General features: G+C 51.5%; 1 protein-coding gene across 2 annotated transcripts in view; it reads right to left on the bottom strand.

Annotated features, from left to right (window-relative positions):
- Window positions 1-308: 308 nt before the first annotated feature.
- The window catches only part of NDRG1 (N-myc downstream regulated 1), a 53709-nt gene continuing 40919 nt past the window's right edge, over window positions 309-13098 (bottom strand). For both annotated transcript variants that reach the window (XM_047724436.1, XM_047724435.1), the window contains exons 12-16: window positions 13004-13055; window positions 11868-11915; window positions 9569-9604; window positions 5529-5580; window positions 309-2213 (exon numbers count right to left, since the gene is read on the bottom strand). In XM_047724436.1, coding sequence (XP_047580392.1) covers window positions 2002-2213; window positions 5529-5580; window positions 9569-9604; window positions 11868-11915; window positions 13004-13055 — 400 coding nt within the window. In that variant the 3' untranslated portion in view covers window positions 309-2001. The remainder of the gene's footprint in view (window positions 2214-5528; window positions 5581-9568; window positions 9605-11867; window positions 11916-13003; window positions 13056-13098) is intronic.

Below are 13098 nucleotides of genomic sequence, written 5' to 3'. Positions count from 1 at the left end.
GTGGTGTGAATTACTGATTTTCTTAGCATAAAGGTCAATTATCTTAATCATTGTCATACTGATTCTATGTTGAAATGGTTGATATTCTGGATATGCTGGGTTAAAGGAAACATATTAAAATTCACTTGTTTCTACCTTTTAAAATACGGCTATTAAAGAAGGTAAACTTACATCGGTGGCTCGCATTATAGTCTTAGGGGACAGTGATGTCCTAAGGCAGGCGTTGGGAGGCCCCAGGTAAGGAAGGACCCCTCCCGCCACTGTGGGGCTACACACACACTCTCTCAGAGGAAGAAGACACAAGCCACTGCAAAGTTACAAATTTATTGGTCTGGAAATAAATACAAATATCTCATTAAGAAACTCCTTTGGAAAGACGTGCACAGAACAGTTTTGCATCTGGATTCAGCCACTCCTGCCCTGACCCCTGACCTTTCTGCACAAGTCGGGGGGCGGGGAAGCCTCTGGTTGGTAGAGGCAAGAAACTGAGTCACTGCCCCTCCAGCTACCTAGAAGTCTTGATTACTTCCTTCTAGCCAATCATAAGGTCCCGGAAAGCACCAGGCCCCAGTGGCTGATTCGCACAGATTCATCCCACCCGGATCGAACCTACTCTAAGATCATCCATGGTTAGCCAAAATGAAAATCAAAAGCCAGTAGTACAGAAACTTGACAGCGACGCTGACGTTGCCCAGAACTGTCAGTGGTGCCACTGCATTCAGCAAAAGGTTAGAGGGGCAAGGAAGAGGGGAAGGCAATCCCATGGAATATTCCAGAATCCTTTCATCTTCTCAGCCAACACTCCCCGTGTGAATCCCCACCCCCTGCAGGGGCAAACTTCTCTCCGAAGACCCAGTGATGCTACCAAGTCAGAGACATTCGGCTGCCACACTCAGGTTCAACCCCACTAGTCAGAGATTGGGAGCTGGAGTTAACTCAATCACCCAAGATTCCTGGGAACCGGGGTGGGATCGACTGAAATCGCGACTGCCCTGGATCCCATCACAACCACAGAAATCCCTTAGATCTAATAAACCAAATACCACCTGCACCCCAACCCCCTGCCCACCCCCACCTCCCGCCCCACAGCGTGGGGACTCATCACAGCCACGTAGGGCTGTTTGGAATGCTTCCCTCCATGTCAAAGAAAGTAAGTACAAACCTAGTCATCTTCCCCATGAACGAAATCATCACTCACGTATTCGGGGCGGGAAGTCGGGGCTGCGGAGGAGGAGGCAGACAGCAGAGCCAAGGGCTCCGATCCAATGACACCAATGTTTGCCAAGGCCATTTCTTTGGAAAGCCCAGAGATTTTGCTGCCCACTTTCACTGTCCATTGAAAGGATGCCAGAAGAACAGGCTTGTATGTTTCGGCATGAAAAAGTGGATATGTACGCTAAATTTGAAAATCTACGTCTTCACGTCAACTGCATAGATTTGTTTTTCCAAATATTCTAGCCTCCACGTAAATTCCACCTCTCTCCCGCTTCCTGTTGTTGGAGTTCAAAAAGAGCTACCTACAATCGGCTGCTCTCCCCCTCCCCAAATCAGAACAGGGCTCTGTTTCCCAAAACTGGGTCAGTTTGTCTTTAGTTGGAGAAGAAACAGGAAGGAGAGGGGGCTGGCTTCCGACAAAGTGCCCTTTAGAACCAGGATGCTCTGGTCGGCCTAGGCCTGGATTTAGGAAGTGTTTAGGGCGGCGTGTCTTGTTTTTGGCAGTTGGGCGTCTCTGAGAGAGGGTGGGGGATGGCCATCAGGCCAGCCTGGCCATGAGCACAGACACTGAGATCCTTCTTTTCCTTTGGTCCGCCCCCCCTGCCCCTGCTGGGAAAGGCGCCCTTGACAAACCCAGTCTAACTGTGTGCTCCCCCAGAGCTCTCTTACACCATAAGCTTTGGGTTAATACGAGTTACGTGTGGTGTGGCAGGCGGGGGCGGGAAGGGCCAGAGAAAGGGCAGCTGCGCAAGCCCAGAGTCCAGGGGCAGCTGTGGTACAGGCCGCCTAGCAGGACACCTCCATGGACTTGGGCCCGGTGCTGTTGCCAGTGGCCCCGGAGTTGGGGGTGATGTCCAGGCGAGCACCCTCGCTGGTGTGGGAGCGGCTGCGGGTGCCCTCGCTGGTGTGGGAGCGGCTGCGGGTGCCCTCCAGGGACGTGACGCTGGAGCCAGAGGCCGTGCGGGAACGCATCAGACGGGTCATGCTGGCCGAGGGCACTGGGGAGAGAGAAAGAAGATGCACCCGCTTGGGACCCAGTTAGAGAACACGACGGGCCCCTGCACGCCAGCAACGGTGCCTCCTCCTGCCTGACCTGTCCATCCCGGTGTCCATCCAGCCACTGGGCTCCCCGTCCTCTCTGTATCTGCTCGCAGTGGTGGAGAGCAAGTCCCCATGAAGCTAAGAACTTGCGATCACATGGTGGCTTGAACCTAGAGGTGGGTCTGAATCCAAGTCTGCCGCTTGCTTAACAGCTCTGTGACTCTGGGAATGTCCCTCTCCGAGCCCTCCAAGCCCATCAGTAAAATGGAAACACCGATCCCCCAGCATCAGCACCCCCGTGTGTGCCCACGTACCACAACCCTCCACTGTCAAGACATCCCCGGAGGACACCAGCTGGGCTAATCCCCACATGCCACAGGTGGGGAAACCGAGCCCACCCCCGCCCGGCAAATCTGCAGCCCAGCTGTGACTTGTCATCTCTTCCAGAGAGCTCGTGAGCTCCCAGGAACTATCAATGGCGATGCCCATCCTTTAGCACTTGTAAGAGCCTTGCACAGAGCAGATGGCTGAGAAAGTGAAATGAAGACAAAGTGACCCCCCCACCTGCACTGGGCTGAACCCTGCCCTCTACTCCCCCCAAACTCATAAGCACCAGCCCCAAATTCATAGGCAGCAGAACTGAAGAACAGAAATATGGTCCTTGCCAATACTTTTTGTTAAGATGAGGTCATACTAGATTAGGCTGGTTGTTCATGAGACAGAACATCCCTACAAGTGCACACACACACACACACACACACACACACACACACACACAGCCATGTGAACCCAGGGCAGAGGTGGGAGTCATGTGGCTACAGGCCAAAGAAAAGCAAGGGCTGCCAGCTCCCTCCAGGAGCTGAGATGAGGCAAGGAAAGATCTTTCTAGAATCTCCAAGGGGGGGCATGACCTTGCATACATCTTGACTTTGGACTTCTGGCTTCTAGAGCTGTAGTAGCGTGAAAGCAAGTTTCTCGGTGTTTTTAAGCCATCCGGTTTGTGGAGATCTGTTACAGCAGCTATAGGAAGCTAGTACACCCCCCAAACAAAGCATCACTGCGAAGGCCACACTGAGCAATCGGTCACAAGCCAAGGAACTGGATACATACACAAGCCTGGCGGTGACTACGCCGGTCACTCCGAGGACGCAAGGGCTGGCCTGCTGGGACACGTGCCCACAAACCAACGAATCCTTGCCTCACTGAATTCCCTTCTCAGTGGGAAGAACACTCACTTCCCAAGAGCGAGTGTTTAGATCCAGGGAGAATCGGGATCGCTCCCACATCTGTCGCTCACTCTTTTTTCTGAACCCCTATTTCTCAATCCCCCAATCTGAGAGTTCTTCTGATGTCACAGGGCTCAAGGCTGACCAGCAAATGGTGTCACGGATGCAAAGAGAGAGTCCTGCCTGGCCCAGCTTGAGCAGATGCTCAGCAGATGACTACTTGCTTTCTCTGTGGTTCATGCCTCTGGGAGGAGAGCTCTTCCTGGTTTCTTCCCCTGTAACCTGCCGGATGCTTCAGCTTCCTGGAAACAGAAGCTGGTGTTGTGTGTGTGTGGGGGGGTGTGGGTTTATATGTGTGTGTTGGAGGGAACAAGGCCTGCCTTTCACTTCCTTTCTCCTCAGAATACACTTTCGGGGCAGAAATCCAAAGCCGGGGCAGAAATCCAAAGCCAGGGCAGGTCCAAAGCAAACGAGTCATGATGTACGCCCTGCCAGGTAAACCAAGTCCGCCCCGCGGCGGTCTCCGGGCGCTGCCTCTGCCTGCTCGCTTTCCCATTGGCAGGTAGCTGAGAAGGCAGCAGACCCAGAGACAAATGTTTTCTGTTAGAACAGGGCACCTAGGGACACAGGCCCTGCCTGCAGCATGTAAATGAGACTCACTGGCTCTTGGCCTCTCTAGAAACTAAAGGCGGCTGTGGCCAATCTTAAGAGTGTGGTCGGCTTACCAAAGATACCATTACTATTTTAAATGAACAAAAAGTTTCAGGCTCCGAGGGGAAAAAAAATGAATAGATTAGACATTCAGACATCCTCGTTAAGATGGGCACATAAATTATAATTCAAAGCTGTCGGCAGAAAGAGCCAAAAGAACCACGTCACGGCTCACACCTCAACTGGTACCATCTGTGGCTGCAACCCACCAGAGTGCTTACACTTGGCAATGGTCTGTCCTGGTCATGGGACTGCACTGCTGAAGAAGGCTGGATGTGTCTAACAACTAAACTATAACCATCACGTAAGAAACAGCACGTTCCTGAAGTATGCTTCTATTTCTCCTTCAATTCCCCAATCCAAGGACTTGGCAAAGAGGCACGGTCTTGAATACAGGTGACTTTATCACCCACGTACAGAGCTTTATGGTTTTCAAAGAACTTTCAGAGATACCCACTCTGCTCCTTGCTTAATCTCTCCAAACATTTCCATTATTTGTAAGATGAGGGTAAAAGTCTTCATAGGATGGGGCGCCTGGGGAGCCTAGGAGGGGCTCAGTCATGTAAGCATCCAACTTTTGATTTTGGCTCAGCTCATGATCTCAAGGTTGCAAAACTGAGCCTTTCACTGGGCTCTGTGCAGAGTGTGGAGCCCAAGATTGTCTCCCCCTCCCGCTGTTCCTAACCCCATTTGTATGCACACACATTCTCTCCCTCTCTCTCAAAAAAAAGGGGAGAAAAAAAAAAGTAGCACATAGGCTTACTGTGATGGTTAAATGAGGAAAAAAATCGAAGGATTTACTAATAATCTTTCATCATGACCATCATCACCGCCATCATCACCACCACCATCACAACTCTAAGTCTCTTAAGCAAGCACATAATCATATACACATAACTTAACGAATCACTAAGTTTTACCTCTGAAACTAGTAATGCACTCTATGTCAATTAAATTGAAATTAAATTTAAAAAAAAAGCAAGCAAGCATGTAACCAAAATGTGGAAGATTTTCAGGGTTCCACTGTGCTCTTTTTGGTGCTCAGAGGGTGGGTCCTCACCTAAATCTAAAGAAAACTCCGTTTGAAACCATACCTAGTAATTCGTGGAGGGAGATGAAGCCACCGTGATATAAAGAAGATACTAGAACCTCCGCACTACCGCCCATCCACCACACATCTAAACGTTTCCTCCCCTGACCTTCCTAGTTTGCAAAAAGCTGAGGCTGGCCAAGAGTACTGAGCGTAGTTAGTTACAAGCCCGGTCCAGGCCATTGCGTTTTCAATTCCCATGCCTGCCCCTCACCCCACCACCCGCCCAGAAAGGCCACACTTACTGTATCCCATGCCCTGCACGAAGTACTTGAAGGCCTCGGCAAGCTTGGCTGGCTGCAAGAGGAAAAGGGACAGTATGGTCAGTCGTCGGAGGTCCCCATCCTGAAGGGCTACATGGAGCTGTGCCCACAGTCACCTTTATTAAAGAGCTGGGCCCGAGAGGGAAGGCCACCCCGTGCTGATTGGACAGGGAACAAAAGAAAAGGAAAGACTATGGGTTAGTCATGGGGAGCAGAATTCACTTTGGCTAGGGAGAAAAAATTGTAAATTCACTTAATAGCTGGGGGGCGGTGTCTGGTCATGTTATTTGACGTCTCCTGTGAAACACGGAGAGATGGCCACACTAACTGCTAAGGGTTTCCATGAAGAAGATTACACTGATAGTGATGTGTCCAACTCAGCATCTAGAATGTAACAGCACCAACAGCCTGCAGCATTCCATCTTCTTTTGACAATAACCTTCTGAAGTTGGTGCCATTTCCATGTATGTTTCATTGCCGAACAGTCATGGAAAGGTAAATAATCCATCCACGGTCTTACAGTCAATTCATGCGTGGTCCTACAGATTCATCTCGGGCTTTCCAAACTCCATGCTTTCAAGGTAATTCACTCTCAGCTTCAAGAGAAGGCTGGCTGGCTGGATGGATGGATGGAAGGATGGTGGACAGGTAGATAAAAATAAGACGGATGGATAGAAGTAAGGATGATGGACAGATGGATGAAAAGGATGGATGGAAAGAAATTAAAAAACAGAAGAGGGATTGATGGATGAATGGATGGATGGATGGATGATGGACAGCTGGGTAAACCAACTAACCAAATCTATGGGCTACTTTAAGTGAAATGAGTTGGGAATGCTGAGAACCTACCCAGTTCCATCAATTAATCTCTCCAAGTTTAAATTCATCTGAACTGGGAAGTGAAATGTTCTCAAGGCCATACCCACAGTCCCATAAACCGCCAACTCTCCCAAGCAATGTCCTGGGTCTGCGCTCCTCAGCATCTTTCCGCCCCAGTGAGAAGTCATCGGCAGTCGCAGTGTTCCTGCCCACCCCCACCAACGCCTGCCACTATTCTACAAACAGCCACATGACATTTAAAGGAGAGGCTGTAGGGTGGCTGGGTGGCTCAGTCGGTTGAGAATCTGCCTTGAGCTTGGGTCATGATCTCAGGGTCCTGGCATCGAATTCCGCATCAGGCTCTCTGCTCAGCAGTGAGTCAGCTTCTCCCTCTGCAATCTCTCTCGCTTTCGCTCTCTCAAATAAATAAAACCTTTTAAAAACATAATCAATAAATAAGGGAGAGGCTGTGTTCAAGCTGCCCTCTGGGATTTGTGAGACAACAGCAAGGGACAAGAGTTGCCATTGGGACTGCAGAGAGCCACGGGCATCAGTGCCCAGCACAAAACAATCCTTCAGCCTCCCTTCCCCTTCTGTGACACTGCAACAAACACCTGTTCTTCTCACCTCTAAGGACTGTAGGCCTTGCAAATGGAATGAGGGATGGGGATGCCCTCTATAAACAGACATCCAATTCTCGTAAGGGCAGGAGGAAGAGGAATGACAGTAAAACGGGGTCTCCCTGGACTGGTCTCCCGGAAGCCTGGGCTGGTTCAGCCCCTGCCAGGCTTTTACAACGTGTTTCTATTATGGTCAGGATTGGAGCTGTTCTCATTTCCAATACAGAAAAGGAAGGGAAAGGGGGAGGGGCAGGGGGAGGGAGGAAGGGAGGGCAGATCGAAGGAACCCTGGGGCCCCTCTCCCCGAGCCAGCCTGAGGACCGCGGGCCCTGGAGAAATACTGTTCCACTAGAAGTCCAGCAGCGAGCTGGATGCTGAAGGATGCACCACTGGCATGCAGGTATTAACCCCCGCTTCTGTCTAAGCAGGCTGTATGGCGGGGAGCCCATCTGTTCCCTCTGGAGGTGGGGACAGCCCACCCTTCTCTGGTTTCTCCCAGCTGTAATGAGGCGTAACACAACAGTAGATAAAACACTGCAAGGATTTTGTCCTTTTCTAGTGGGAGCGGAGGGAGCCACTGCCAAGAGGCTAGTCGAGCTACCAAAAGCCACTTGTGCCTACACTTCTGTGCAGAGTTCTAGAGGGAGTGGTTGCAGTGAGAGACAATGCAGAGAAACGAGTCAAGCCCAGGATGCACCTGTTGCAGAAATCTGCTTCTCGGGGGTCTCCTCTTTAGAGCCCCCAGTGAAATACTCCATGACCCCAGACAGAAGACCGTTCTCTGTTGGGACAGCTCCGGCTAGTACGAAGATTGTTCTGCCCCCAGATGGACCTGTCAGCCGTTGCCTGCTCCCTGGGGACTCAGAGCCAAGACTCTCCCTTTTCCATCACACAGTCCTTGAAACTGGCAGGGCCGCGTGAAATTAACCAAGAGCTGATCCTTCCCACACTGAGAGGCTCTCCAGAGCCCCACAATGAACAGTGAGAAACTGGAAACTACCTGTTAAGTGTCCAGCAGTAGTGCGTCAAGAAAACCAATTACGGGTTATCTTTGTGATGGCATTTTGTCCTGCCATTAAAAACAAGGTACAGAGCATTTTTAACCAAAGGAAGAGAGAGCTTGGAGATGTCAAGTTATGTGGACTAGTAAAAAATAGATATGCAATATGATCCTAATCTTGCTTAGAGTAACAAAAATTAAAATGTACACAAGTATATAGAGAAGGAGACTAGAAGTAAGTAACTTTAAAGTTTGTAACAACGGTAACCTGAAGTTGGGGAACTACGGATGTGTTTTTTTTACTATTCTTTTACTCACCTGTATCTTTAATTTTTCATTGATGAAAATGTATTACTTTGTAACTAGAAAATTAGAAGTTCTAAATAGCATTGATTAAAAAAAAACAAACAAACCTCAAACTCATAAAATACACATTTTAGGTCCTGGTTCATTACTGAGGAGGGCACATAGCCCTTCTCTCCTCTGAAAATCTAAGTTTTGTTTGTCTGATCTCCCCAGCCTGACGTCATTGCCTGGATGACGGGCTCATGGATAAGGCGGCCCTCAGGGCACGTGTGAGTCCAGGGCATGGGTGCACCTGCCAGGGAGAGTCAGTGGGAAGACCTAGGGGGATGTGGTCTTAACCCTCTGGTGCTCGGTGCCCTCATCCCTGTCTCTCCCTACACCCTGGCAGGTGAGACAGACCCTGAGTGTAGGCTCACTGCTGCAGGAGGCTCCCACGGTGGGGGCACAGGGGAAAGGAGGATACGTGTATGTAGAAAAAGATCCAGATTCTATTGTTGTCCATCAAGAAAGTGCTGGATTGCAGAAGCCATGAAGTCCCTTTCAGGAGGGCAGGGAACAGAAGAAAGAAAAGGCATCATTCCATCCTTCCCACAGTTTGGTGGCAAAGGCAACCAACGATTCACATCATGTTCCATGTTAGGATAGAGAAGAAAACTATGATGATGAAAACTTAAGGATAGAGATTCCAAAGTTCCTTCCCTTGTTAGGTCAGTGGGGTTATTTACGGGTGGGGGATGGGAGGGGCGAGTGGTTGTGCAGCAAACACTGCACTGACATCTGTACGCACACACACGTGCACACATGTATGTGTTCACATGCACACTCACACACATGCTCAAACACATGTATTCACATGCACAGTCATACACGTGCTCAGATACATGTGTGTGTTCACATGCACAGTCATACATGTGTTCACACACACACACACACACACACACACACTTTGGCTTCATCTCCCCACTGCCCCGCTCTGCTCGGCCTTGAGCGCCGGCAGAACCCTGTGGTCTCTGAGGGCGAACACCAGACACAGTTAGACTTGGGTCCGCAGGTGTCAAGCCATGTCCATGCATCAAACCCCCCCCCATGAACCCCAGCGTCATCTACCCCCTGGGGTTCCTAGGATGCGCCAACAATTTCTGTATACAGTGACGTGTCTGTGGTGTCATCGGATGTCACAGTGAGCTGGAGGACAAGCAGACAGTGGGGGAATGGGTGCTAACAGGACAGAGAGGCACCCACCTTCTAGCTGGGGGGCGGGGACAGGTGGGACTCACCTGGGAGATCTGTGGGAGGCCACCGCAATCTGCCATCTAGGAGAGAGGGAAGCTGGTCAGTGCCAAACACCACGGCAGAGGCGTCCCTCCCCATGGGACCCGCCTGCCACTGCCCGGCCCCGTCTGGCCCCATTCGGCAGACACTGGGCACCTGACGGGTGGAGAGACACCCACCCCCACCCACCAGGGCTGCTCGTTTCTGTCCATCTCAGCACGGATCTTCTTGACTGAGATGCCAGATGCCCTGCTGGGCCCCGAAAATCTCCCTCAGTTCCCTGAGAACCGGAAGGTGCGAACAGCCCACAGCAGAGGCACGTGCTGGGCCTGAGAGAGCTCGAGGAACCAGCAGGCCTGAGGCCAGGGTCCATCTGACCAGAAAGCCTCAGTGCGGGAGGCCCCGCACACACACATTCTCATGAAACGTTCCCTTAGACAGAAACTGCTCCATCTGAGATGGCCGGCCTCAGAGTCTCCCCACTGGCTACACCGGCACAAACACCACAGTTTCCAAAGTGCCTATGGAATCATCAAACCACCAGGCACGTGGGACCATGACCCCGACCCAGGGCTCGGGAGACTGGGGCAGCAGTGGGTGTGAGGACAGCTAGGAGAGACATGGGACTGGCAGGCCTGGTGAGTGACAGCAGCTGGCACTGGGCCAGGCCAAGGCCCAGCGTCTCGCCTCAGGGTCAGACTAACTGGGGCACCTGGGGCCGCCCATGCAGCGACAGGACACCAGAACTGACCCCAGGGGCCAGGCTGTCTGGACTCAGATCCCCATCACCGCCAAACTGGCCACTGATCGTAGGTCGTCACCTTCCCTCCACAGATGTGCTGAGCTAAGATGAGGTCGTACTGGAAGAAGGTGGACCCGAAATCCAATGACTGGGGGTGTCCTTAAAACCAGAGGGGAATCTGGACACAGGGCTGCCCAGAGAGAAGGTTGGGCGGCATGGAGGCAGAGACAGGAGGAATGCGGATGCCAGCCGGGAAACTGAGGCCTGTCGGCAATGGCCACAAAAGGGAAGAACATGAAAGGGGCCTCCCTAGAGCCCTCGAAGGGGGCGTGGCCCTGCCCACACCGGGACTTAGGACTTGCAGCTTCCTGACCGCAAGGCAGCAAGAGAACAGACTCCTGCGCCTTTCAGCATGGCACCCCCCATCCCTGATCTGGGTGCTTATAATGGAGACAAGGAGACTAACGCCCCCTTCTCGAATGCTCCATCCTCCTCTCCCTATCAGCAGTAGCTGTGACCTCTCCGTCTTTCTCCTGGGAAAGCAGCCCCAGTGCTGCTGGAATCCAGACACGGTTTGCCGGGACAGTTAAGACAGACAACGGGCCTCCTGGGTCAGCTGATCAGCAGCCCCCCGGGGCCCAAAGCCCAGCATCTTCACCTGCAATTTCCCGTGAGGGAATCTTGATAGAAAAGGTATGGGAAGTCGGGGCACCTGGGTGGCTCAGTGGGTTAAGCCTCTGCCTTCGGCTCAGGTCATTATCTCAGGGTCATGGGATCGAGCCCCACATCAGGCTCTCTGCTCAGCAAGAAGCCTACTTCCCCCCAACTCTCTGCCTGCCTCTCTGCCTACTTGTGATCTCACTCTCTCTGTCAAATAAATAAATAAAATCTTTAAAAAAAAAGAAAGAAAGAAAATGTATGTGAAGAGCTGGCTCCAGGGACCAGGTCCCCTCCTCAGTATCAGATGCCTCCCAGTGCCTTTCACAAGGCCACTGAGGGCACAGCGCTCCACAGACCCTCAGCTCATTTCACACAGGCCTTACCTGGGTCCCCTGCCCTCCTGGGGGTACAACCAGAAAGGGTCCTCGTCTTGTGTGGTGCCTTTAGGCAAGTCACAAACAATATGGCGGCTGGACTGGGAGGTAAGGGAGGGCACAGACCCTCAATCTGGCCTCGGGGACAGCAAGCACCTCAAGTACCCAGAGAGGCTGCCAGAGTCCTGCTCTCCCATGGCAGAGCCCCTCCTGGAGGAACATCCAGCCCAACCCTTAGGAGAGCCCCTGCTTGCACAAATCCTAGTCCATCCCTCATCAGAGCACCAAGGCCAGTAGCCCACAGACTCTAGGGCTCCCTCCAGGGTTCTAGACAGTTCCCTATCTCTGCAGCCTAGGGTGTCCAGCTGGGGGCACAACAGATAGATGTTCACGAACGCACAGATTAAATAATTATTTCTATGGTTTCTGACCCCCCAGCTGTGCCTCAATTAGGCACTACCCCATTCTGTAGCGAGCTAGGGGTTTCTGAGAAAAAACAAAGGCGAACTCGCATCATTCTGCCTGTACCTTGAGGAGAGTAGTCTTTGTTGGATCCAATTTCGAGTTGCACTCCACCTGGACCAGGAAAGGGAGAAGAAAGCTGTTAATTTTCCATCCAGAATCAAGGTCATCAGCCTTCCCCCTTTGCTGCCCCCATCAGCAGCAACTCGTCTTCCGACTAGCATGGAGGAAAGAATGTGGGCTTCGAGATGAAGCGTCGTAACCATAAGTTCCAGCCCCGTCATTACTAGCGACCTTCGACAAGTTACTTAATTTCTTTAAGCCTCTGTTTCTTTATCCATAAAAAGGGAGTAATGTCTTTTTTCAAAGGATTGTTACAACGATGCGCTGAAATCCAGCAGACACTCCAGAAAGAGCTGCTACACGAATGGACTTACTTAACCTAGTGCTCCCAGAGATTCTACAAGCAGATCAACATCTGTAGTCCTGACAACCAGTCTTCATAAGAGATTAACATCCACTAGCTTTCATTTATCAGTGAACATCTCAGAAGCACATCCAAACTGGACAAAATACCCCCATGTAACCCATGATGTCCCAAGTGCCTACAGTTAAGATTATCACTTCCCTTCCTATGAACAATATCTCTGTACTGATATATCCTATGATTATGCCTGGTGGGTCAGATCACAGGAAACTCATGGCCCTTTGCAAGTCCCACTCTGTAGCCACAAGATGTGTCACCATGCTAGCACTCTGCTCAGTAACCCTTAAGGTTCCCGGTCTTCAGCTGTAGGGCTGTCAGAGGGTCAAGTCTGTGCTTTGCCTCCCCAACATCCCAGGTGGGAATTAAGGGATGAAATGACTCAGAAAGCCTTGTCTAAACCCCACTGCCCAGGGCCCTCTCTGCCCTTCCAGACAATCAGGCACCAAGCAGGTCTGAAAACTCTACCAGATTCCCGAACGAGAGGAGAGTCTGTTGGCCGGGAAGCTAAGCGGCAAACATGCCCATCTAAACAAACCAATGGGAGGTGGAACGGCAGGTATTGGGCCTGGAAATAAAAGACAGAGGACCCGGTGCCAAGCAAACAGGGCTGGCAGTCACCAGGGATAGAGGCTGATGTTGGGGCCCTCTGCCCAAAGGCCAACCAGATTCAGACTGTTGAATTAAGCACAGAAACAAGTGGATGATTCCTACATACCACAGCATCCACAGCGGGAGAGCTGTCCCCAACCACCAACAAAGCAGGACACCTGGGGGCAGGGAGAGAAGAGCGAGTTAACACAAAGTTTACTT

This window comes from Lutra lutra, chromosome 4 (assembly GCF_902655055.1).
Source record: "Lutra lutra chromosome 4, mLutLut1.2, whole genome shotgun sequence".
Classification (NCBI taxonomy): domain Eukaryota; kingdom Metazoa; phylum Chordata; class Mammalia; order Carnivora; family Mustelidae; genus Lutra; species Lutra lutra.
Note: the sequence above shows the minus strand (reverse complement) of the source record. Positions and strands in the feature narration are given on the sequence as shown.